Source organism: Carcharodon carcharias, chromosome 26 (assembly GCF_017639515.1).
Source record: "Carcharodon carcharias isolate sCarCar2 chromosome 26, sCarCar2.pri, whole genome shotgun sequence".
Classification (NCBI taxonomy): Eukaryota; Metazoa; Chordata; class Chondrichthyes; order Lamniformes; family Lamnidae; genus Carcharodon; species Carcharodon carcharias.
The window spans coordinates 19,969,983-19,996,741 of NC_054492.1; the positions used below are offsets into that span (position 1 = coordinate 19,969,983).

Consider the following 26,759-nt stretch of genomic DNA (forward strand, 5'->3'; position numbering starts at 1 on the left):
CACCCAAACAGATTCCACACATTGTTCTTCCAATCTGAGATCCTCCCTTACCACGGTATCACAACATCAAGTTTTCTTCATATAATATGGAATGTGATGGAGACCTCTTTCTTGCATTGTCCCCCAGCACTGCATTTAGAAAATCCTTCCCTGCTGTACAACAGGGTGGAGTAATGGGTAGACTATTATTTCATTTAAAACAAGTAGTCCTTAAGAGTTTTCAGGAAGCAAAGCAAATGTCAATCACTTGGGTTGGTTTGAAACTTGTCTAGTGTGCCATGGAAGTCCTGCTTGATAATGAACATCAACATCCAGGTCATTCCTCCTCACTTCTCATTCCCGATTTATAGAATAAAAGAATGGTTACAGCACAGGAGGAGGCTATTCAGCCCATCTGTACCAACGCTCTGCAAGAGCAACTCAACTCGTCCCAGTACCTCACCTTTTCCCTTTTGTGCTGCAATTTTTTTTTCTCTTCAGATAATCTTCTTTGGAAGCCATGATTGAGTCTGCTGCTACCACATTCACTGGCAGTGGATTCCAGATTCTAACCACTTGCTGTGTTTTTAAAAGAAGAGTTTTCCCTCATGTCGCCTTTGGTTCTTTTGCCTATCACCTTAAACCTGGAAACCTCTGGCTCTTGACCCTTCTACCAAAGGGAAGAGTTTCTCTCTACTCTGTCCAGCCCCCTCATGATTTTGAACACCTCTCTTGAATCTCTTCTCAACCTTTGAGAAGAGTTCCAACTTCTTTGAGTGTATTGTCATCACAGTAATTAAATATTTTTTAAGGTTTCCAAGCATCCCCCTCACATAGTCTGAATTAATAACATTTGGCATATGGCATTTTGGTTCTGAAGGTTAAAGTAATTATGTGCTTTAATTAGAATATGGTAATGAAGTTACCAGTATCAGGGAGATCTTCAACTTTGAATTTGTCAAAATTCTCACATAAACGTTATCATTTTTCTGTGTTGTATCTTAAAATATGATCATTTTTTTATTTGTTTGAACCTTTCTTAAGACATCCATCTTAAAAGACTTTAGTTCCACTTTTGCCCTAATGTAATGATTTAAAACAATAATTTAAAATCGCCTGGTTTATATTTTTGATTGCAACCTTTGAAAAGCTCATCAGAAAAGCACAAAATCAAAACTTTGCAAAAATTATTTCTTACAGGGACCACAAGTAAATAACATTAAATCAACAATGTTGCTCTCTAAAACAATGGAGAAGGTACCTGTGAAGCATTTTTTTCTTGAAAAAATGCTTTTAATGTAGAAAAGCAGCAAAACCACGTAAGAGGGGAAAGAAAATGAAAAGGCGAGCGGCTGAGCTGTGGCAGGGAAATTAAGAGACGTGGCTGAAAGCTTGGCCAGAAATGTAGGAAGAGAAGAAATGGAACAGTTTAGAAAGCAATTTCCAGAGAATAAGATGAAGTGACTGAAGATTCTGCCACAATTGTGGTATGAAGGAAACGCAGGGATGCATAGAGGGTCTAAGTTAGTGGATAAATTATGCATTAGTAGAACCCAGCAGGGAAGGCAAATGTCTGATAATTGCAAAGATGTACAAGGAAATGCACATTTTCTCCTGCTGACCTGTGTGAATACTGGGGAGGAAGAATATTTTATTGATGTACCTTTGAATGAGACTTGGTACATCAGAATTATTGTTGTATGGACTTTTGTTCAGGTGTATCAAGCAGGACTCCTTATTCTAGAAAGGGTCCACAGTTCTCTATGTTTCACTTGGTCACTGATTTTCTTGCATCTCAGTTCTTAGTTTGAATCCAATTAAGCATCAGGCTAATTATAAGCTGCTGAGAAATTATTGACGCGCTTACAACAGTGGGTGATACCAGATAATGAGATAAGTCAGAGGTGAACTCTTAGGGCCGAATTTTCAGGAGCGTATGCAAGCCCGGCTCAGCAAAAAGTGTCCCAGATGTTCTAATTTTTATGTCATGTGCGAGGGTCCACCTCCCCCAAAAGAATATGGAGGCACCAACAGGGGCTGTGAAGTGCAGAAGTGCGCTGTGTGAAAGACCCGTTTCAGGGATCCAGGACTACATCCCAACTGTAAAGAAAAAGCCCCATAAATCAAAAAGCAGCCCTCTAGCCCTCACACCACCTCCCCCTCCACACATTCCTCATACCCTATCCATACCACCTAAGGCCCCCACACACCCCATGGCACCCATATCCCACATGCCAACATATGTCCCTCTACCCATTCCCATGGTCCTTACTAGGCCCACGTCAACATATTGCCAACTCATGAACCCCTCCCACCCATGCCCTTTTCCCTTACACCCTCCATGCCAACTCACCCAGTATCCACCATGGGCAGACCTTGCTGAGATTAAATAAAATAAAGTTTTAAGTGTCTATTGATGACTTTACTATTTTTAAAAAAAAACTCTCATTGATAAAGTCCCATTCAATTAATTCCTTCAAATACTTACCAAAACAAGAATTTGTATTCATAGACCCACATCATAGACTTGATAACCACTTAGAGCTGTCAATCAAACTGTGAACTTACAGGCCCCTGCACTGTGATAATGATAGGTTGTGGAATCAGTCATATGGTGCTAGTTCAATAATAACCCTCAGGCTTATGTCAACAGACAGCCTAGTGAAATTGCAAGAAGTCAAAGCAGGCTGGGTTAGTGAAAAAAAGAGCTTGGGGATTTAGATGCCTTGAAAATTCTACTGAATTTATCCACATTTTATACACCTGTCTAATTTTAATACTCTCAAAGGGCACCATACCTCTCCTAAAGGGGCCCTTGGACCTATCCAAGAGGGTCCCTTACCTCTTCAAGTAACTCCAGCAGCTTTAGACATTTTGCTGACATGTCTTAAGCCCATGAGCCATGTTTTGCACATCCTACTTAACAAAAATTGCATCTGTTTGAAGGCAGCTGCACTTTGACATGTGAAGCTGCCTCTGTGAACCACTGGTATGCAACCTACAATGTGCCCCTGTTCTACCCCCTGGCGAAAATAGGTGCCAAGGTCGGGAGCGGGACTTCTGGAATCGGGGCTCTGGCACCATTTTAGCTAAGTCAGAGACCACTTCCGTCACCGTAAATATTCAGGACTTAAGAGTGACCTCGAGGATAAAGATCTATTCTCTTCCACATTAGTGTCTGAAAAATGTTGAGCTCCCATAATATTCAATTTACTTTTTAATAAAAGCAGATGTTTTACGGTGATGAGAAGGTCAGAATAGGTCACTTTTAATGGCACATTTGTTCCCCTAAGCTTGACTACAAGAGAAATTGGTGACCAGAACAATATCACATTGACTTTTTACAATAAAAGAGAGGGGGTAGCAATCAAAGGAGACCATTTGTTTTACTGTCTGAAAAGTCCTGACTAGCAATGAAAATAGCAAATTGTCTGACCATGTTAAATGATGTCAGTTACATTGCCAGAAGGGATTAGAAATTGTCACTCCTCAAAAGGATTTTGATTTTGCAGGAATTGTCCTATTTTGTGCTTGTTGTATTCGATCCTTGAGCCTAAAAGCTCTTTTTATCCCTGTTTTCAAGTCCTGTTGTTTATATGTTATTGCTCTTCACTCCTTAAGACGTTGACCATGTGATAGTTCCAAAGCCAATCTGCTATTAAAAGTACAAAAGTACTATTCTTCACATCTGAGCCTACACCATGTGGGGGTGTTTTTACTTCCAGGAATGAGTGGGTTTGAGTGCAGGTGGGAGGGCTAAAAGTGCTGAAATTGATAGAGTATCCACATTTAACTGAAGCACATTAGGCTTCCTGCAAGAAACCCCCTTGGGAGATGCAGATAGGCAATTTTTGCATTTTGATTGTTCATTATTATTAATAATAATACATGGGTATTAACTAGAGTTTTTGGATTTAGCTGGGGTTGCATGGAAGGAATTTGCCAGTAATAGCAAGATAAGAGCACAGCGGCAATTGAGGAAGGTGAAGAAATAACAGACCAAAAGTTTCCGTGAGCACTGAAATCTTGCATCTGCATTCTTGCCTATTGTAGGAAAGGGTTTTGCTCGTAGTACTTGTTCTGAGAGTTTACTTTCACTACTTTACAAGTTACCTTCACTGATTTGGAGTTGACTTTCACTACTTTGGCAGCAACTTTCACCATATGACCACTTTCACTACAGGAATATTCCATTTTAAATAGTTGATACATTCCTGGAAACCACTACTTAAATTGAAACTACCTATTTTGAAGCAAATTGTCCCATTTAAATGTATATAATATCAGGAGATTCGTCCCCAACTCAAGACTTTTGGCCCCAATGTGTAATATGAACAAGAAAGAAACAAAACACAATGTAAGTAAATCTTCTGCATTGCTAGGGATTAGCAAAGGACCAAAGAATACGGGTTTTGTTTGTCCTGATTTCTCTAAACTAAAGCTGCAAAATACACCCCCTTTATATGGATGGCATATTTTTGCAAGATTGATTTGCCCTGTACCCACCCCATGTTACTTTGTTTCAGCCCTTAAAATGACCAGGTTGCCGGCGCTTGTTTTCCTCCTGTTTGTGAACACTGGTCCCATTACTGGACAGCTTCTTCCTACAGAGGCAGTGACCGCTCTCTGGGTGCTGATTGGTGCCATCTTCCTCATGACACTCTGCCGTTGTGCTGGTGGCTGCCAGGTGCTTTGAGGGCCCCAAGGGATCTAGGGCACAGGGTGGTGACTGGGCTCAGAGCCACCAGCTGCCTGATGAACCATCTGGGGTGAATGAGAGTGGCCATGGGCTGCTCCTACACCAGCACCACCATTGCTGCCAATGCTGCCAGCCATATTGAGTGGGAAAAATAGTACAGCTGCTGGAAATCTGAAATAAAAACAGGCAATACTGGAAATGCAGATCAGGCAACATCTGTGCAGAGAGAAACTGAGTTAACATTTCAGGCCAATAACCTTTAAGAACCCAAGCATTGTGACCCAGGAGCAATACAATGAAAGCCATATCACAACCAGATGTGTCACTGAGCAAGCTAACAACATGCTGAAAAAACCCTTCAGGTGCCTGGACAGATCTGGAGATGACCCTCAGTACATACCAGCCAGGGTCTCCAGAATGGTTGTGGTGTTGACAAGGTGCCGCACAGGAGGCTGCACAGTAAGATAAGAGCCCATGGTGTTAGAGGCAAGGTACTAGCATGGATAGAAGATTGGCTGTCTGGCAGGAAGCAGAGAGTGGGGATAAGGGGGTCCTTCTCAGGATAGCAGCTGGTGACTAGTGGAGTTCCGCAGTGGTCAGTGTTGGGACCACAACTTTTCACTTTATACGTTAATGATCTAGATGAAGGAACTAAGGGCATCCTGACTACGTTTGCAGATGATATAAAGATAGGTGGAGGGACAAGGTAGAGGCGGGGAGGCTGCAGAAGGATTTGGACAAGTTAGGAGAATGGGCAAAGAAGTGGCAGATGGACTACAACGTAGGCAAGTGTGAAGTCATGCACTTTGGTGGAAAGCATAGAGGCATAGACTATTTTCTAAATGGGGAGCGAATTCAGAAATCTGGAGTGCAAAGGGACTTGGGAGTCCTAGTCCAGGATTTTCTTAAGGTTAACTTGCAGGTTGAGTCGGTAGTTAGGAAGGCAAATGCAATGTTGGCATTTATTTCGAGAGGACTAGAATATAAAAGCAGGGATGTGCTGCTGAGGCTTTATAAGGCTCTGGTCAGACCACATTTAGAATATTGTGAGCAATTTTGGGCCCCATATCTCAGGAAGGATGTTCTGGCCCTGGAGAGGGTCCAGAGGAGGTTCATGAGAATGATCCCAGAATGAAAGACTTAACATATGAGGAATGTTTGAGGACTCTGGGTCTATACTCGATGGAGTTTAGAAGGATGAGGGGGGGATCTGATTGAATACTGAAAGGACTGGATAGAGTGGACGTGGGGAAGATGTTTCCATTAGTAGGAGTGACTAGGACCCGAGGGCACAGCCTCAGAGTAAAGGGAAGACCTTTTAGAACAGAGATGAAGAGAAACTTCTTTAGCCAGAGAGTGGTGAATCTGTGGAATTCATTGCCACAGAAGGCTGTGGAGGCCAGGTCATTGAGTGTATTTAAGACTGAGATAGATAGGTTCTTGATTGGTAAGGGGATCAAAGGTTACGGGGAGAAGGCGAGAGAATGGGGTTGAGAAACTTATCAGCCATGATTGAATGGTGGAGCAGACAATGGCCTAATTTCTGCTGCTATGTTCTTATGGTGTTGTCCACTCGGCACAATGTTGCACGGTAGTGAGGTTTGGACCTTCCCGAGGAGCCAAGGCACAAAGCACAGAACCCCTTCAAAGGAGGAGAAATATAATGCAGCTGCAATGCTGCACATTGTTGCCTGGATACCCTCATAATGATGTGGTTCAATTACGTTCCAGCAGTCCACTCATCTGACAACCACATGCTAAACACACGTGTCCCCTTCCTTCCTCCCACAGAAATCAGTCCTGCAATCAGCCAGGCACCCCTTTCGCAGTCAAGCATTCCTTGGCATTAAGTCCCATCTTACCATTCATCGGGAGTGAAAAGGCTACTTTGGCAAGCAGTAGCTAAAAATGGGCATGATGGGAAAGTGGTGAAACAAATAATATTTATGTAGCTTAAAAATGAAATAGCAACTTAACAATCTAACAAGTGAGTAATAAAAACAAAATGCTGGAAAAACTCAGCAGGTCTGACAGCACCTTTGGACAGAGAAACAGAATTAACGTTTCAAGTCTGTATGACCCTTCCTCAGAGCTGGGGAGGTAGAAATGAGATGAAATTTATACTGTTTAAGGCAGTGGAGCAGGTGAAGCTGGAAAGGAGGCCAGCAAGTTGTGCGGTCTGAGCTACTGCATGGTCTGTGTTAGTGCACCCTCAGTGAGCATGTGGCCTTCTCTGTGATGTTACTGTCGTCCCGCTGAGCCACATCCTGTGGGACACTTGGTGGCCATGTGGGAGATTAAAGACATGAATAAGAACTGTCAAGATATTAAAACTTTATGATCATTATGCACATGAACATACTTCACTCACTGCTGACTTCAAGACAACATGGTTGTGCCATATTTAATTTTGCCACCAGGCATTCAGGAGGCCCCTGTCTCCCCATCTCCAATAGACCGCCTGTTATGACTCATGTTGTCTCCAGTGCTCCTTCCCCTGCAGTTGATAGTAGTGAGATTGCTGGAGGATCACCTCCAGTTCTCTTTGTCTCACGGGTATTCAGTGCTCCCTTCACCTGCAAGGAGGAGACCTATGGGTGAGAGTAATGGAATATGTTGAACAAATGGATGGATTGATATTGATGGTGATCATAAGGGTGAGTGTTAGCAGAGAGTAGAGATGGGCATGTGAAGAAACATATAAATACAGAGGGATGGGTGTACCTACAAGGTAAGTTGCTGTGAAAAGTGATGAGTTGGGGTGGGTTTGAGAAGGCAAAGTGAGGGGGTCGGCATGATGCGCACATCAGGTTATAGTTAAATGTGTCAATGTATTACCTTTCCTGCCCTGATTAGGTTGCTAAACTATTGTCGGCACTGGATTCAGGAGTATGGCATCACACTTTTCCTCGTCATCTCTTGGCAATCTCCAGCCAAGCCTTCTTGCTTCAAGTGGCAGGCTTCTTCCTCCCACTGGTAGAGGAAAGTAAGACCCGGAGTATCCTTACAGCCTGCAACATCAGACCCAATGAGGCATCAGTAAAATGAGGTGCAGGCTTGACGCATTGGCACTCCACTAGTATAGTTACATCTTCTGATTTCCACCTCCAGAATCCATCAACTGTCATCTTCACAATGTCTCTTTAAATAATGGTTTGAAATTGACTCATGTATAGGCCTTCATTACGCCCGATTGTGCTAATTAGCTGGGAAATCAGGAAGCTGGATGCAAATGCAGTGGCTGGGTTAAAAAGCCAGTGACAGATGGGCTGCCCTCACTTCTGGCTTGACGTGTGCTACACTGAACACCACCCAACCCCCCATCCCCACTCTCAGCACATTGTCATGTTAAAATTCTCCCTGAATATCAGTAGTCTGTTTAACAACAAAGTCAGACACTTCAGCCACCAAACATTGCATCTCTGTGGCGAGGGGGCACTGGATAATGATCACAATAAAGAACCCTACGTGATGATGATTGGTTCCCCCTGTCACCTAGGGGTGCTGCTCTACTTAAAGCAGTGTTATTGTCATCCTGGCTAAGATCAGCCAACTCATCACAAATCACAGGCCAACTTTTTTACCCATACGATTCAATGTCACACGAAAGGCAAATTGATTCAACTCATTTGTTCAAAAAGTTTCTGTTTTTATCAGTATCAACCATTACAACTTGTTTTGAAGACATTCAGCAAAGTAAAATTAAGCATTCTTCTGATCATTTTAATTTTTCCCAATTCAGACTCTGACTTTGATTTCAACTCCCATCAGACCTTCATTAGGAGTGAGTCATTTCTTAAATTTATTTAAATGTTTCTGCAATCTTTATAATCATTCATCTCACTTCTAACACCTCCTCAGTGTCAACAGCAGTGATGCTTTCAACAATATGGTATTCAGAGAGATCTGCAGATTTAAAGAGCTGTGTCACATTATTTTATCATTTCCATTAGCTACTTATTTTCTGTGATTTCATATAGAGATGCACAAGTAATCTTGGCTCTGGGAAAACCCAGATATTTTTGTTTTTCCTCAAATGACTTTTGTTGTAATTATTTGATGGTTCATACCATGGATTTACCCCATAATAACTAGGCTTTGAAACTACCTTGTGCAAATATTGACATATGAATGCTTGACATAACACTATGAAATATCCTTGTCATTTTAACAGACCTGTTAAAATGGTGGTGAGGTGGGGGCTTGCTTTCTTTAAAGGAGACTTGCATGACAGGAGGGGAGCGACATGCACCATTTGTCCTGGTGATGCCACTGGCTAGTGTTCCTATGAAGTGTTCGACAAGATTGATATTGCCATTTTGTATTTTGGTAATTAACTTGCCAAACTACCTTTCATGAACATCTTTTCCCTTTAAATACCTGTGCTTTGTAACACAGATTACTAATATTTTTATAAATAATTTTGGATCTTGTGTTTAACTTTTTTCTTGCAGGATCATGTAAATTATTACATGGCCAAGGAATCATTTAATAAGATTGTGATTACGACCACTTGGATATATATCAACTAAATTGAATTGAGTCTGCCTAAAGAGAGATATCTTATTTCATCTGTTATCTATAGCCAGTGTTTTTGCAGGAAGTGAAAGAGACCTGTTCTTTTAAGGAATGAGTAAACAATTAATACATGTATGACAGATTCATTTAAAATTTAGTCAGAAAATAATCGGGTTGGTATTTTCCATCATGTCTTGATTGCCCAGAAGAACCTTGCCACTGTGCTTATCCATCTACCTCCATTCCATTAAAAAAGTGTCTTTTTTTTTTACTGTAGTCTATGTTTTTATGATAATGAATTAATGTTGTTACAAGGGGTGAGGTAACCTTAATCATTAACAGGTGCTGAAATGATGGGAGGTGGATGTAGAATTGTTAATGATATTGAATATTGAGCAACACAACTTAGAATGATATGATACTTCAGAGTGAACAAAAGAAGGCTTTTGAAGAAACTAGAAGCATTATTAGATGGAAGAATGGTGGAATAAATATCTTATACAGGGTGAGAGTTTATATATCACTTGTCAGCCTGAGATTGTCTTTCCATAGAGATGAACTGGATATTCCATCATTTCCTTTGTGTCTGACATTTGATTCAGTTGTTGTTTAATTATAGAAAAGATAGGCAAATTGTGTGCCTTCAACATTCTTGCATAATTTGTCTCAGACATTTCTGTGTGGAAATTCCAGTTGACACTGTCAGGCACTTCTAAATGATTTATTGATTGAACTTTTTGCAGCCTTGCATCCTGATGAACAACATCCAACAGTTGAGAGTCCAGCTCGAAAAAATGTTTGAGTCAATGGGTGGAAAAGAGGTCAGTACTTTTTGAAAATGTAGAAGGAAATCCATTAAACATGTATAGACACGACCGATAGATTTCCAGTCTTTAATACCATGAAATACATCATTTGCTTTTTGTAGTCGTTAATTCTATCTTTTGTGGTAATGGTATATGCTTTATGATCAATACCGTGCTTCATTTTTTTCAAGTGCTATTTACAAATAGTAAGTTCCTGATTTCCTAATGGCTAGCTGTGTTTGTTATCATGTAAATAAACCTTTGTAAACATATTCTATATAGCATAGCTTGTTGCATGCTTTGTGCACCATCTGTAATTTGTTTTGTCTTTGTCCAATATTTTTGATCTGCATTCAACTGTGCTGCAGGAGGAAAGGGAAAATGCCTTCTGTAAGGTCTGTGTGAACAAGAATCATAATGGATAAATAAAGACAAATATTAAACTATATTTTTCTTGAACTAACTAATTTAATGAGTCAATGTAAAACTGTTTTAGACAGTTGTGCTTGGCAAAAACATTGATTGGCTGCCAAAGATAAATAATGACTGAAACTAGTTTTAGCAATTTAACAGTGTGATTATGGCTACCAACTACATTCACCATTTTTGACTACTGCTTAAATTCTAATGCATGCTACGCCATTGGCACTGAAAGTAGCGGTCACTGCTGACAGATCATTTACACAGGTTTCACCGTATTGAGAAAAGATGTGCTACCAATTGTGTCTCTCTGTGGAAATATAAGATCAAAGTTTAAACTTTAGGAAGTAGCATTTAAGTAAAATCCCCAAATTTGAGCTGTCCAAAGTTCTATAAGTTTCATGAAACAAAATCTAATAGCTGGTTTGGTTTGCTTCTATTTTCTGTGTCTTATTTTTAAAGATTGGAAGCAAAATTGTGCATTTGCTCAGTTTAATGAACTAGTGACTTCAAGTCGTGGTTTCTGGAATTTTTTCTGTTTCTTAAAAAAAAATGATATCAGACTCTTTAATTCTGTATGCAATTTTTTTTGATTAGAATCATCTGATGTTGAAATCTCTTTGGGATGAAAGCATTTCACACAGTAAAGTGAATGGGCGGAATTTTATGGCCCCTTCAGCCAGCGGGATTTTCCGGTCGTGCTGAAGTCAATGGACTTTTGAAGGGCTCGCTGCATTTTATGGCCGCGCCCCCACCACATCAGATCAATAAAATTCCACCCAATAAAAGCCCACAACGTATATTTGCCTTCCTAGAGGTTACACATTGTCTGGAGCATTGGTACTTGACACGTAACTATTCTGATCTGCTTTAATAATATGTAGGGGTTTTTTTTAAAAATATACTTTATTCATAAAATATCTGGAAGAACATTACAAAACATTTCTAAATCACCATCACAAAAAGTACAATCAGATTCAATTTTTACACATGGATCACAAGGTGCTTCAATACAATCACTGAATATTACAGTCATTTCAATATGATCATTACAGACAGTCAGGCAGTGCAATGGTATTGAAGTTATCAATCATACATCATTTTTGCACTCTGAGGTGCTTCAATACAGCTATGATACAATTAATATTCAATGCATACATTCATTGTGAGCCGTACAGCCCGATTGGTCTACACAATTCCCAGCCCCTCGGTTCACTATGGCAGAAAGGTCTTGAACAGCAATCTTTCCCCATTGCACCTTTGCGGCGACTGCCCCAAGCTTTAGTGCATCCCTCAGCGCGTGCTCCTGGACCTTGGAATGTGCCAGTCTGCAACACTCGGTCGGGGACAACTCTTTGCGCTGGAAGACCAACAAATTTCGGGCAGACCAAAGAGCATCTTTCACCGAGTTGATGATCCTCCAGCTGCAGTTGATGTTTGTCTCGGTGTGTGTCCCTGGGAACAGCCCGTAGAGCACAGAGTCCTGTCACAGAACTGCTCGGGATGAACCTAGACAGAAACCACTGCATCTTTCTTCAGACCTTCTTTGCAAAGGCACAATCCACAGGGAGGTGAACAACGGTCTCTTCCCCACCACAGCCACCTCAAGGGCAACGTGCAGTGGGGGTAAGACTCCTGGCGTGTAGGAAGGATCTTACAGGGAGGGCCTATTCCACCACCAGCCAAGCTACATCTTGGTGCTTGTTGGAGAGTTCTGGCAATGAGGCATTCTGCCAAATGACTTTGACAGTCTGCTCGGGGAACCATCCCACAGGATCCACTCTCTCCTTTTCCTGCAGGGCCTCTAAGATGTTACGTGCCAACCACGGCCTGATGGACTTGTGGTCAAAGGTGTTTCTCTGCATAAATTTTTCCACGAGGGACAGGTGGTCCGGCACAGTCCAACCACTTGGAGCGTTCCATGGCAGCATGGCCAGACCCATCCTTCGCAACACCGGGGACAGATGGAACCTCAGCACGTAGTGACATTTGGTGTTTGTGTACCAAGGGTCTACACACAGCTTGATGCAGCCGCATGCAAAGGTGGCAATCAGGATCAGGGTGATGTTGGGCATGTTTTTTTCCCCCCTTGTCTAGAGGCTTGTATATCACGTCCCTGCGGACACAATCCATTTTCGACCTCCAGATAAGATGAAAGAAGGCTCAGGTGATCGCCATCGCACACAAGTGTGGAATGGGCCAGACCTGCGCCACGTCCAGCAACAGCGAGAGTGCCTCACACCTGATGACCGGGTTCTTACCTGCAATGGAGAGGGAATGTCGCTCCCACATGACAAGTTTTCTTTGCACCATAGATGCTTGCTTCTTCCAGTTTCTAATGCATACCCCGGTCCCTCCAAGCCATCTGACCTGACGGTGAAGGGGATAAAGGATTGGTCAGCCCAGTTCCCAAAGAACATGGCCTCGCTCTTGCCATGATTTACCTTGGCTCCCGAGGCCAGTTCGAACTGGTCGCAGATGTGGATCAGTCTGCGCACTGACAGCAAATCCGAGCTGAAGACAGTGACATCGTTCATGTACAGGGAGGCTTTGACCTGAGTACTCCACTGCCTGGGATTGTCACTCCTCCTATTCCCGGATCGTTCCTGATGGACTCAGCAAAAGGTTCCATGCAGCACACAAACATGATAGGGGAGAGAGGGCAGCCCTGCCTGACTCCAGATTTAATAGGAAAGCTATCTGATTCCCACCCATTGATTGAGACTGCGCTACTGATAGTGTAGAGCAGTTGGATCCAGTTGCAGATTCCCTCCACAAATCCCATTTTGGAGAGCACATCCACCATGTAGGTGTGCGATATTCTGTCAAAGGCCTTCTCCTGATCCAGGCTGATGAGGCAGGTGTCCACACCACTGTCCTGTACATAGGCAATCGTATCCCTGAATAGCGCAAGGCTTTAATAATATGCAGGTTCATTTTTTTTTTGCAAAAATATACTTTATTCATAAATCTTCAAGAACATTTCGAACCATTTCAAAATCACCATTACAAAAATACAATCAGGTTCAACTTTTACAACATGAATCACAAGGTGTATCAGTACAAACAATGAAAATTACAGTCATTGGCAGACATTCATTTTAAGCTGTACAGCCTGAGGGGCTCTTTACAGTTCCCAGCCCCCCAGTGCACTGTGGCAGAAAGGTCTTAGGCAGCGACCCTTCCCCATTGCGCCTTTGTGGCGACTGCCCCAAGCTTAACTGTGTCCCTCAGCACGTAGTCCTGGACCTTGGAATGTGCCAGTCTGCAACACTCGGTCGGGGACAACTCTGCGCTGGAAAACCAACAAGTTTCGGGCAGACCAAAGAGCGTCTTTCACCGAGTTGATGATCCTCCAGCTGCAGTTGATGTTTGTCTCGGTGTGTGACCCTGGGAACAGCCCGTAGAGCACAGAGTCCTGTGTCACAGAACTGCTTGGGATGAACCTCGACAGAAACCACTGCATCTCACTCCAGACCTTCTTCGCAAAGACACAACCTACAAGGAGGTGAACAACGGTCTCTTCCCCACCACAGCCACCTCGAGGGCAACATGCAGAGGGGGTGAGACTCCTGGCGTGTAGGAAGGATCTTACAGGGAGGGCCTTTCTCACCACCAGCCAAGCTACGTCTTGGTGCTTGTTGGAAAGTTTTGTCGATGAGGCATTCTGCCAAATGATTTTGTCAGTCTGCTCAGGGAACCATCCCACAGGAACCACCCTCTCCTTTTCCCTCAGGGCCTCTAAGACGTTACGTGCCGATCACTGCCTGATGGATTTGTGGTCAAAAGTGTTTCTCTGCATAAATTTTCCCACGAGGGACAGGTGGTACGGCACGGTCCAACTACTTGGAGCGTTCCGCGGCAGCGTGGCCAGACCCATCCTTCGTAACACTGGGGACAGGTAGAACCTCAGCACGAAGTGACACTTGGTGTTTGCATACTTTGGGTCTACGCACCGCTTGATGCAGCCGCATACAAAGGTGGCCATCAGTATGAGGGCGATGTTGAGCACATTTTTTCCCCCTTTATCTAGAGGCTTGTACATCGTGTCCCTGCGGACATGATCCATTTTCGACCTCCGGATAAAGTGGAAGATGGCTCGGGTGATCACCGCCACACAGGAGTGTGGAATGAGCCAGACCTGCGCCACGTACAGCAACAGCGAGAGTGCCTCACACCTGATGACCAGGTTCTTACCCGCAATGGAGAGGGAGTGTCGCTCCCACATGCCCAGTTTCCTTTTCACCATAGACACTCGCTCCTTCCAGTTTCTAACGCGTGCCCTGGTCCCTCCGAACCATATCCCCAGCACCTTCAGGCCATCAGCCCCGACAGTGAAGGGGACAAAGGATCGGTCAGCCCAGTTCCCAAAGAACATTGCCTCGCTCTTCCCATGATTTACCTTGGCTCCCGAGGCCAGTTCGAACAGGTCGCAGATGTGGATCAGTCTGCGCACCGACAGCGGATCCGAGCAGAAGACGGCGACATCGTCCATGTACAGGGAGACTTTGACCTGAGTGCCTCCACTGCCTGGGATCGTCACTCCTCTTATGCCCGGATCCTTCCTGATAGACTCAGCAAAGGGTTCTATGCAACACACGAAAATAACAGGCGAGAGAGGGCAGCCCTGCCTGACTCCAGATTTAATCGGAAAGCTATCTGATTCTCACCCATTGATTGAGACTGCACTACTGATGTTAGTGTAGAGCAGTTGGAATTGCGAATTCCCTCCCCAAACCCCATTTTGGAGAGCACATCCCACATGTAGGTTTGCGATATTCTGTCAAAGGCCTTCTCCTGATCCAGGCTGATGAGGCAGGTGTCCACACCCCTGTCCTGTACATAGGCAATCGTATCCCTGAGCAGCACGAGGCTGTCAGAGATCTTCCTGCCCAGCACAGTGCAGGTGTGGTCAGGGTGAATCACCAATTCCAGAGCGGATTTGACCCGATTGGCGATGACCTTGGACAGAATCTTATAGTCCACATTCAACAGTGAAATGGGTCGCCAATTTCTAATTTCCTCCCTTTCCCCCTTGTGCTTGTAGATGAGGGTGATAATGCCTTTCCTCATGGATTCTGACTTACTGCCGGCCAGGTGCATACTCTCGTACACTTCTGGCAGGTCTGGGCTGATCCAGTCCCACAGAGCCGAATACAACTCCGCCGGCAAGCCGTCGCTTCCGGGAGTTTTACTCTTCTCGAAGGACTCAAGGGCCTCAGTCAGTTCGTCAGGAGTTAGCGCTTTGTCCAGATTCTCCCGTGTACTGTCGTCTAAGACCTCCGTGATAGAAGACAGGAAGGACTGGGAGGCCGTGCTGTCTGTGGGCTTCACGTCATACAATCCGGCATAAAAGGATTTGCTGATCCTCAAAATGTCGGACTGTGATGACTTTACTGAGCCATCTTCTTCCTTCAGGCTGCTGATCACAGAGCTCTCTGTGTGTACCTTTTGGAAGAAGAAACGTGAGCACGTCTCATCCTGCTCCACGGAGTGGACTCTGGAATGGAAGATGATCTTGGAGGCCTCCAAGGCAAAGAGCGAGACTTGCTGGCTCTTCACCTCTTGGAGTTCCTCCTTGACATCGACCCCCATCGACCGCAGCCGGAGCAGATTCTGCATGTTTTTCTGGAGTTGGGACATTTCCCTCTGTTCCTTTCTAGCTTTCTGGGTGCCTTTGAGAATGAAAAACCTCTTGATGATTCCCTTGACTGCTTCCCACCAGTGTGTCAGTGACTCAAAGTGGGGTTTCATGGTTCTCCAACCTTTGTAATCCCTCTTGAGCTCCTCAATGTTCTCTGGGGTCAGCAGTTTCACGTTTAGCTTCCATGCCCCCCTGCCAACCCTCTGGTCTTCCTCTAAGTGGCAGACAGCCAGTAGGAGGCAGTGGTCAGAGAAGACCACCGGCTTGACGTTGGTGGATCTGACTGCGAATGCACGGGACACAAACAGGAAATCTATCCTGGAACAGACGGACCCATCAGGCTGCGACCAGGTGTATCTACGCTGCGGTCCGTCTGCAGGGTTGCTGAAGACGTCGCGCAGCTTGGCATCCTTTACTGTTTCCATCAGGGATCTGGACGTGGCGTCCAATCTGCTTTCGGCCCTGCCGGATCGTCCAGCCGCATCGATGATGCAGTTGAAGTCACCGCCCAGCAGTGGGAGCTGCTGAAAAACCTCCAGCCGCTCAGCCCCTTGTGACGGGGAGTAGACGTTAATTACCCAGAGTGGAGCATTCTTGTACATTACGTCTGCTACGAGGAGGCACCCGCCCACCACCTCCTTAACCTGGGAGATGGTGAAGTTGCCTCCCCGCAGCAGAATCCCCAGGCCGGAGGAACGAGAGTGGTTTCCTCCCGACCAGATCGATGGCCCATGGGACCACCACCGTGACCATTGCCTGTAGGAGCTGAAGTGCAGTATCACACACTCCTGCAGAAACAACAGGTCAGCTTTGACCTTGGCAAGGTAGTCCAAGGTCGCAACACATTGCGTAGTAGATTTAATGCTATGCACATTTATGGATACAATCTTTACACCCATTTTAAAACAGTTAGTCGCTTACCAAACCTGTTGTCTCTGAGAGTTCCAGACCTTTGGTCTGCTCCTTCATGCCCATAGTGTGCTCAAATTGCTTCACTTTGGATGGGCTGAGGAAACTGTCCTGAACCTCCCCACTGGCAATGTTCTGCTCGGGTGGCATCTGGGGGCCCGTGCAGAGAGCGGGGTTTGAAATGTTCTCTGGAGAAGCTTCTCCAATCCTCTCCCCCTCTGGGGCGTTGCTGCTCCCGGCTTCGCGGAGCTGGGGTGCGCTGAGCGCCTCACTGTTCCCAGATTCCTGGGGTTGTGGTGCACTGGCCTCTTCGGGTTGTGGGCAAAGTTGGGGTGAGCTGGTCTCTTCATTGTCTCCAATGTTCTGGAGCTCGGGTGTCTCATCCTCCAACTCCCTAGCGTTTTGCCGCTTCTTCTATTGGCGCCGCCCTGGCCTTTCTTCGTCCGAAGAGCTGCTGCTCTTGTTATCCGTGTCGGATAGGAGACGCCTCTTGACTCTTGTCTGGGATGTGGCTTGGTTTCTTTTTAGCCCCTTCTTCCTTTTGGCTCTCTTCACCAGCTGCCACTCCCCCTGCTGCTTTCCCACTGCTGCCTCCTCCTCCTCCGTTGATTCGCTCTCCTGAGGAGTGGGAGGTTCAGGGGGCAGTGCTGTTGATTGGCTGTCTGTTCCCCCAATCTTTTCCTCCACCTTGTCTCTCTCTGTGTCCTCCTTTGTCCCGTGTTCTCCCTAGGGGTCTTGGTGGTTGGAGTGACATGAGGCATTTCTTCTGCTTCCCCCTCGTTGGCTTTGGCTGCCTGTGCATAAGTGCGGCAACGTTTGGGGCAGGTCTTGTAGAGGTGACTTGCCTCGCCACACAGGTTGCAGCACTTAGCCTGTTTACAGTCTTTTGTCTGGTGCCCTTCCTGTTTGCAGTTCTTGCAAAGGATGGCGCTGCAGTTGGCCGCCACATGACCAGACTTGCCGCATGAGCGACAAAGTTTGGGTTGCCCAGCGTAGACAAGGTAGCCACGGCTTCCCCCGATAGCGAATCTGGAAGGGGGGTGGAAGACTGCTCCCTTACCTGGAGTTTACACGTCCAGATCCCCAAATCATCTCTAACCGCAGTGAAGCTCCCAACCTTATCGAAGTACCTGGTAAGGAAGGTGAGCATATCAGCAACGGGGACGAAGGGGTTGTACAGATGCACCGTCGCAACCCGTTCTCATTGCAACGGCCAAGCAAAGAGCGGCTCCGCCGTCAGGATCTTCATTTCTGGCAGGTCTTTCTTTTCCTCAAACACCTTCAGGAGTTTGACGCAAGCTGCCACTTGCTTGAAAGTCACATCAAAAAAACCAGTGCTGGGGATATCCTGTAGGCAGTAGATCTCCGCAGCCTCAAAACCACACAGCTTGAATAGGATCCTCTTGGTGAAGAAGGTCCTATCCATTCCTGTTCCTTGCTCGCTGCCCTTTACCATGACTCGGATGGTGTTAGGTACCCCATGATAAGGAGTTCGACTGGTTATAGCCATTGCTCTTTCCCTGGCAGAAACGCAATGAAGGTCTCTCCCCTGCCAGGTAAGTATATCTTTAATAATATGCAGGTTCTTTAGTCGCAACATGTCTCATCAATATTGGCATATTTGAGGTATCCCATTAATGCTTTAGCTGTGTAGTCAACTGCCCACACTTTACATTTAGATTAGTTCAGGGAGTTTGCATGGTGGCATGCTCTAGCCTTATGAATGTGTTGGGGGAAAATAGCATAATTGGAATTGTTTCATTAGAATCGTTTTAACTAGTCCATCGATACCATTTGAGATCCAATATGCAGATTACAAACACAATGACATGCACTTTAGTTAATTGGAAACTGCAGTTACTTTGGGGACTATCTAGTTGCTGGCATTCATCTTTTTTAAAATGCATTTTTTCCCATCCTTTATGAATTGCATGCTGATATAATGAGTCAAATAATCTGTTGAATAATATTACCATACCTGTTCCAAATATGGTCAGCTATCTACAAAAATAAACTGCATGAAGACAATTAGTGGAATCATTGCATTCACAGTGAGTATTCCTCGGTGCTTGTTCTGAAAATAGAGTATACTTTAGGGGCTTGTCATATGTGAAGTTCATTCATGCCATCTGATGATTCACTTTTCCTAAGTCATTGTGGGGTTACACACAACCTTGAGCAGGTCCCATTAGTCACACTACAAACCTCCAGCCTGGCATTCCCTTTTGCTGCTACAGTTGCTTTTGTTTCTATACATCTTGTCAATGCGAAAGAAAATCTTTTAATTATAAAAATTATAACCCAGAAGAAGTCTGTTTGCCTCATTGTGCTTGTGCCAGCATGAGACCTACACTGGTACAGTCTAATTTAATCACAATTCCTCACCCATTCTGTTTCTCTTTAGATTTTTCATTTTCAATCCCCTATCCAAGAACAATATGCCTTTAACATGGAATATATGCTAAGCTTTTAAAGAGGGAGGGTAAGGTATAAAAAAAGGGGAAAAGGAGTCATGGTTGAGGTGTTAGAATAGGGGACTGTAAAGCCTGGTTGAAAAGATGGGTTTCAATGCCCTTCTGTAAAAGAGTTGCAGAAAGTAAGGCAAAAAGACTGAAAGATCTGCCGTGAATGATGGAGCAAAGCAAGTGGGACAGATTCAGAGTCAGAAGAGCAAGGATTACCGCAGGGGAGGAGATTATTGCAGATAGGACAAGGCCCTGAAGGAGTTTGAAAAACTGGCTAAGAAGTTCAAATTCAGAGTTTGTAGCCGGGGTGCAGGGAACGGGATGTTTGCAGATCAGTGGTAATAGAAGTGATGGGCAAACAGAGTCACTGCAGGACAGCGCACAGGCATGTGTGTTTTGAAGAAGATGGGATTTTTGGAGGGTCGAGAATATGAAGCCAACAGAGAGGACATCAGAAAAATCAAAAAATCAGAAAAATCAAGTCTAGAAGAGACAAAGACATTATTAAGGGTTTCAGCGGCAACTAAGTGAGGGAGGGGTAGAGTTAAGCGTCCTTACTGAGGTGAAAGTAATCAATCTCGGTGAAAATAGAACGTAGGAGGGCTCAAAGCTCAGTACCAACATTGAACATATGGTCACACTTTTACTCAGCATATTTATGGAAGCTGACCCTTACTGTCTTTATACGCCTTTTTTTAACCTAAAGTTTTCTTCAGTTTCTTTATTTCTTTAATTATGGTGCCTCAGACTTTGATTCATTTCCTTTATACCAAGTTGGGATGTGTCTATTTCATATTTAAACATTACCTACTGCTGATCTACTGTTTCACCTGCCTTTTTATCCAGCCAATTAATCTGAACTATAATCTCTGTTTTAGTCCAATTGGATAATTTTCAGGTCAAAACTATTTACTTCAATTCCATGTGACCAACTAGGCTCTGGTTATTATTTCCTCTATTTTCTCCTCAGGTTACCTTTATGACCTGCTTCATTAACCAGACCCAACATTGAATCCTTCCTAGTTGAATGTGCAGGGTCTCGTTACAGAAATATTCTAGGTGCACTCTGAACCCATTGTTAACATCTTCTTATCCTAGCCTTGTTGTGTACCTAGGCCCTGAGTAAAGAAATTGTTATATTAAATTGCATTTGTGCTCTGAACCTGAAACCAAAATAAACCATTTCAGCTTGGAAATAGCCGTGAGTGATGTTGTGGCATACAATGTATCAAATTCCAGGTTCCCTATTTTAACAGAGGCATTCATCCATTTAAAATAAACTACTGCCCATTTAAGAGAGCAGAGAGAATAATTTGAAAAGGATGTGTTAAATATTTATATGAAAACTTTGCTCCCAGTAATTTCTAATGGTCCCTCAAACAACTAATGTGAGTACAGAGCATTTTTAAATTAAAAAAAATACTGTTCAGTTCAAAATTCTGCTCCTTCAAGTTGCTACAGGAAAGAGAGCTGCCATGAACATGCAGTAATCATTGCCAGAAACTCTCCCATTGGATTATACACAGGAATGCCTTTATCTGAGGCTCCGATATCTGTTAGCAGTTTTCTCCTACGTTTGCGCTCAGCGCTGGCTTTGATGTTTAATTTATCGCAAAGTTCATTTCTAAAATGGATCTTGTGTCTTCAAGGTCAGTACTTCAACCTTATTTTCAACTTGATAATGTGACTCGTGGGTACCACAAGGATCAGTGCTTGGCCCAGGGCTATTCATAATCTATATCAATGATTTGGATGCGGGGATTAAATGTAACATTTCCAAGTTTGCAGATGACACAAAACTAGTTGAAGTGTGAGTTGTGAGGGGGATGCAAAGATGCTTCAAGGGGATTTGAAGAGGCTAAGCAAGTGGGGAAAAAAATCTCAATCAAACATACAAAATTCTTATAGGGCTCAACAAGGTAGATTCAGGAAGGATGCTTCCCCTGGCTGGAGGGGGTGTCTAGAACCAGGGGACGCAGTCTCAGTATAAGGGGCAGGCCATTTAGGACTGAGCTGAGGAGGAATATTTTCACTCAGAGGGTGATGAATCTTTGGAATTCTCTGCCCCAGAGAACTGTGGCGGTTCAGTCGTTGAGTATGTTCAAGACTGAGACTGACTGATAGATTTTTACACAATACAAACATCAAGGGATATGGGGATAGTGCAGGAAAATGGTGTTGAAGTAGATGATTAGCCATGTGAGTGGTGGAGTGGGTTCGAAGGGCTGAATGGACTACTCCTGCTCCTATTTCTTTTATGTTCTCACATTATTTTGGTTAATAGATTCACCACAAACTTTCCTCTTCAGTGCTATAATTTTGTTAACTCTGTCTTCAGTGAACTTCCTATTGTCTTTTACAAACTTTTCCCTTCCATCAGCACTTTTGTAGAAAATGGATTCTGCTGCACAAAACACTGTTTCAGTCCAACTCAGCTAATCTTATTGACACACAGTGCTGTCTGAAGTAGGGATGGGTTAGCCTAAGAGAATCACATTTTTAGCTGACTGAAAATGTTCAAAAGCTATTTGGGAACACTGATAGATACCATTTGCATGAGGCGACATACTCAATTCCTCAAACACAAAATGTAATTTCTTTGAAAAGAATGATCTCTAATTTTACTTATCTACTGGCGTAACTCTTTTCTAACAATTTTTCTTAATTTTTTTCATGGGATGTGGGTGTCACTGGCAAGGCCAGCATTTGTTACCCATCCCTAATTGCCTTTGAAATGAGATACTTCCTGTAGTAATCATGGTTTTATTTAGTGTGCAATATACCTTTTAAGCATAATGCTTGTTAAGGGTGATCACATGACCTTTAGTACCCAATAGGAGAGTAGCGCGAGCTACCTCTGTAGTTAGTAGTGTAGAGATAGAGTTTGAGTTGAAAGCACACATGTAATTGCTGCTGAGTACCTTGTAAATAAACTTTAAGTTTCCACCCAAGAAGTGTCTGCTAATCAACTCTATCAATAGTAGCAACTCGGCCACCACTGACAACACTTCCTAGACCAATTCAGAGGGCAGCTAAGAGTCAACCACGTTGCTGTGGGCCTGGAGTCATATGTAGGCCAGACTAGGTAAGGATGGCAGATTTCCTTCCCTAAAGGACATGAGTGAACCAGTTTATACAATTAATTTCAACCATTAGTTTTTACAAGTATTGATCATAGTTGTCATGGTTACCACCACTGAGATTAGATTTATATTTCAGATTTATTAATTGATTTCAAACTTCACCAGCTGCTGTGGTGAGATTTGTACCCATGTCCCAGAATAGTAGCCTGGGTCTGTTACTAACCCAGTGACATTATCACTGTGCCACCACCTCCCCTATTATTACTCATAATAGGATATCAGCATGGCCTGTAGTTACCAACTATGCTATGTATCGAAATAAATGAAGCAGGAGTTAATAGTATCATTTGAGATGCAGATAATTAGTCATCATAGTTAATATTTGTCAGAGAGTAAAATTAAATTGGTTAAATTTGGTGACTTCAAATTATAGCAGGCTCCTCACCCTAAGTGCAAGATCGGGAAATGACCCCAACATTCTTCAGCCTGTGCGCAGTAAATATTTGACTATTATCTGAGTGTAAGGTCAATAGTTAATAGTAATATTTAGTACTTTATGTTAGACTTAATAAAGAAATATTACCATTGAGAGAGAACTGGTTGTATTGGTCCCATGACTGAAATTATGTGGGACTGGATTTTTGGTCCCCTGTCAGGACCGAGTCAGAGATTCATGGGAGCTAAAAATAGTCCCGCCAGTTAGTGTACTGGCTCCATCCATCGTTCATGCCATCTTTGAAGAGGCAGGATTGGGGGCTGGCGGTGCATATCTCTTCAGACTCATTAAAAGCCTCATTGAGGCCCTTTAAAGGAGGCCAACTTGAATTTGTTACGCATCCTCCAGGTTCCCATATGCATCAGGGGGCCCAATTTTGGTTCCTGCAGAGAGGTTGAACCCTCCCTGCCTGCTTTGTGTGTAGGAGCAACCACAGGCCGTTTAAGAGAGTTTCCAACCTCCAACCCCCCCCTCAAAAAAAACGCCTCCTCTCGGGCCCCAATCCCCAACAGTGGTGGCCTGATTGCTGAATCTATTTTTAATTAAAGATTTAAAGAAGTTGGAGAGAGGGCACCTCCATCCTGATGCACCCTCACTCTTTCTTACCATCTATTCTTGCCTACTACTTCTTTCAAGCTGGAAGGACCCTGATTGACCCTTCAAATTCAAGAGCCTGCTCACACCCCTTAAATGGACAGCAAACCTTCCCTTTGGCCATTAATTAGTAACCCTGCGGAAAATCACAGATAAGAGACGACTACCTCCTCCCCCGCCCAGCCCCCCCCAGGGTGGGTTCAGGAGCTCAGAACAGTTGTGATCTATGTTTCCCAGAGGGAAAATATAGCCTATGAAGTGAAAAATCAAGCCCAAATAGCCATAGTTTACAATAACAACTTTTCTTTGTTCCTTGCTAATTTAATAGCCCAATTTGATACTGCATTGCACTAAATCAGTGGGATTTTGCTTCTCGAGTTAAAACTGGTCTAATGAGCATCCACTGTAATATGAAATACCTCAACTATATAACATATAACAATAGCAAAAAGAGTAGTAAGCCTGAGGATTGGGAGAACCTGAGAGTTCAGCCAAGAATGACCAAGAAATTGATGAAGAAAGTGAAACGAGTAAGAGATTACACTAGCAAGAGACATAAAAACAAATGGTAAAAGCTCCTATAGGTCTATTTAAAGGAAGATATTAATGAAAGTAAATTTGGGTCCCTTAGAGGCAGAGACAGAAGAAATTATAATAGGGAATAAGGAAATGGCGGAGACATTAAGCAAATACTTTGTACCCCTCTTCACAGTAGAAGATGCAAAAATCATTCTACAAAACATGGCGAACCAAGGGTTTAATGAAAAAGAGGAACTTAAAAACGTTATTGTTAGTAAAGTTGTAGTACTTGAAAAATTAATGGGCTTAACGCAGACAAATCTGCATCCTAAGGTTTTAAAAGAGGTAGCTACAGAGATGCATTAGTTTTGACCTTCCAGAATCCCCTGGATTCTAGAGCAGTCTGTCAAATGGAAGATAGCAAATGTAATCACATTGTTCAAGAAAGGAGGAGGGAGAAGGCATCCATGGGCCAGTTAGCCTGACATCAGTATTAGGGAAAATGCTATAATCTTTTAATAGGAACATGATAAAATACCTAGAATCATAATATGAATAGGCAGAGTTAACATGGATTTATGAAAGGGAAATTACATTTGAAAAACCTCTTAGAGTTTTTTGACATTGTAGCTAGCAGGGAACCAGTGGATGTAGTGTATTTGAATTTTCAATATGGTGTCAAACAGGAAGTTGCTGCACAAAATTAGAGATTGTGGGCAATATATTAGCATCGATTGAAGATTAGTTAATGGTTAGAAAACCAAAAGCAGGAATAAAAGGGCAATTTTTGAGTTGGCAGACTGTAATTAGTGAGGTACCAAATGGTTCAGTGTTGGAATGTCAGCTATTTACAATCTATATCACTATTTAGATGAGGGGACCACGTCATGCATCCAGATGACAAAGCTAGATTGAAAAGTAAGCTGTGAAAAGGACGCAAAAAGGCTGCAGAGGGATACAAACAGGTTAAGTGAGTGGGCAAGAATGTAATGGACTTAAATAATGTGTAACAAAAACAGAATTACCTGGAAAAACTCAGCAGGTCTGGCAGCATCGGCGGAGAAGAAAAGAGTTGACGTTTTGAGTCCTCATGACCCTTCAACAGAACTCAACTCATGAGGACTCGAAACGTCAACTCTTTTCTTCTTCGCTGATGCTGCCAGACCTGCTGAGTTTTTCCAGGTAATTCTGTTTTTGTTTTTGATTTCCAGCATCCGCAGTTTTTTGTTTTTAAATAATGTGTATTCACTTTGGAATATCAGATATATTTTAAATGGTGAGAGACGGGGAATTATTGGTATTCAGAGGGATTTGGGTGTCCTTGTACATGAATCACAGAAAATTGACATGCAAGTACAGCAAGCAAATGGGGAAGCGAATGGTATGTTAGCCTTTATTACAAAGGGATTGGAGTATGAGTGAAGAAGTCTTCCTGCAATTGTAATTGCACCCAAAACACTGATCCGTGTGGTACCTCACTAATTACAGTCCGCCAACTCAAAAATGACCCTTTTATTCCTGCTCTGTTTTCTAACCATTAACTAATGCTCAATCCATGCTAATATATTGCCCAATTTTGTCCTAATTTTGTGCAGCAACCTCCTGTTTGACATCATATCAAAAATCCAAATATGCTGCATCCACTAGTTCCCCCGTTATCTACCTTGTTAACTACAATGTCAAAAAACCCTCCCTTTTGTAAATCCATGTTAACTCTGCCTATTCATATTATGATTCTAGGTGTTCTGTTACAAAAGGGTCTTGATGAGACCACAGCTGGAGTACTGTCTACAGTTTTGGTCTCCCTACCTAAGGAAAGATATACTTGTCTTAGAAACAGAACAGAGGTTCACTAGACTGATTCCTGGATGATTCGATTGTCCTATGAGGAGAAATTGAGCAGACTAGGCTCATATTCTTTTGAATTTAGAGGAATGAGAGGTGATATAATTGAAACATATAAAATTCTGAAGAGGTTTGAACGTTAGATGATGGGAGGATATTTTCCCTAGTTTAGGAGTCTAAAACTAGGGGCCGTAGTCTCAGAATAGGGGATTGATCATTTGGGGCTGAAATAAGGGAATATTTCTTCACTCAAAGGGCTGTGAATCTTTGGAATTTTCTACCCCATAGGGTGGTGAATGCTCAGTTGTTGAATCTATTCACAACAGAGATTATCAGATTTTTTGGATACTAAGGGAATCAAGGAATATGGCAATAGTGCAAGAAGGTGGAGTTGAGGCAAAAGATCAGCCACAGAAGCGTCAGGCAATGATGATCTCCATCAAGAGAGAATATAACCATCTCCCCTGGATAGTCAATGGCATTACTGTTGCTGAATTCCCCACCATCAAAAACATGAGGATTACTGTTGGCCAGAAAGCTGAACTGGACCAGCCATATAAATACTGTGGCTGAGAGCAAGTCAGAGGCTGGGGATTCTGCAGTGAATAACTCACCACCTGACTCCCCAAAACCTGTCCACCATCTACAAGGCACAAATCTAGAATTAATGGAATACCCTTCACTTGCTTGGATGAGTGCAACTCCAACAACACTCGAGAAGCTCAACACCTCATTCACCACCTTAAACATTAACTCCCTACACCACCATGGAAAATGGCAGC

The 26,759-nt window shown here is 43.4% G+C and overlaps 1 protein-coding gene across 5 annotated transcripts in view; it reads left to right on the top strand.

The window, feature by feature from the left end:
- Positions 1–26,759, top strand: part of LOC121269822 (protein unc-13 homolog C-like) — a 599,906-nt gene that overhangs the window by 469,372 nt on the left and 103,775 nt on the right. For all 5 annotated transcript variants that reach the window (XM_041174809.1, XM_041174810.1, XM_041174811.1 and 2 more), the window contains one exon: positions 9,940–10,017. In XM_041174809.1, coding sequence (XP_041030743.1) covers positions 9,940–10,017 — 78 coding nt within the window. The remainder of the gene's footprint in view (positions 1–9,939; positions 10,018–26,759) is intronic.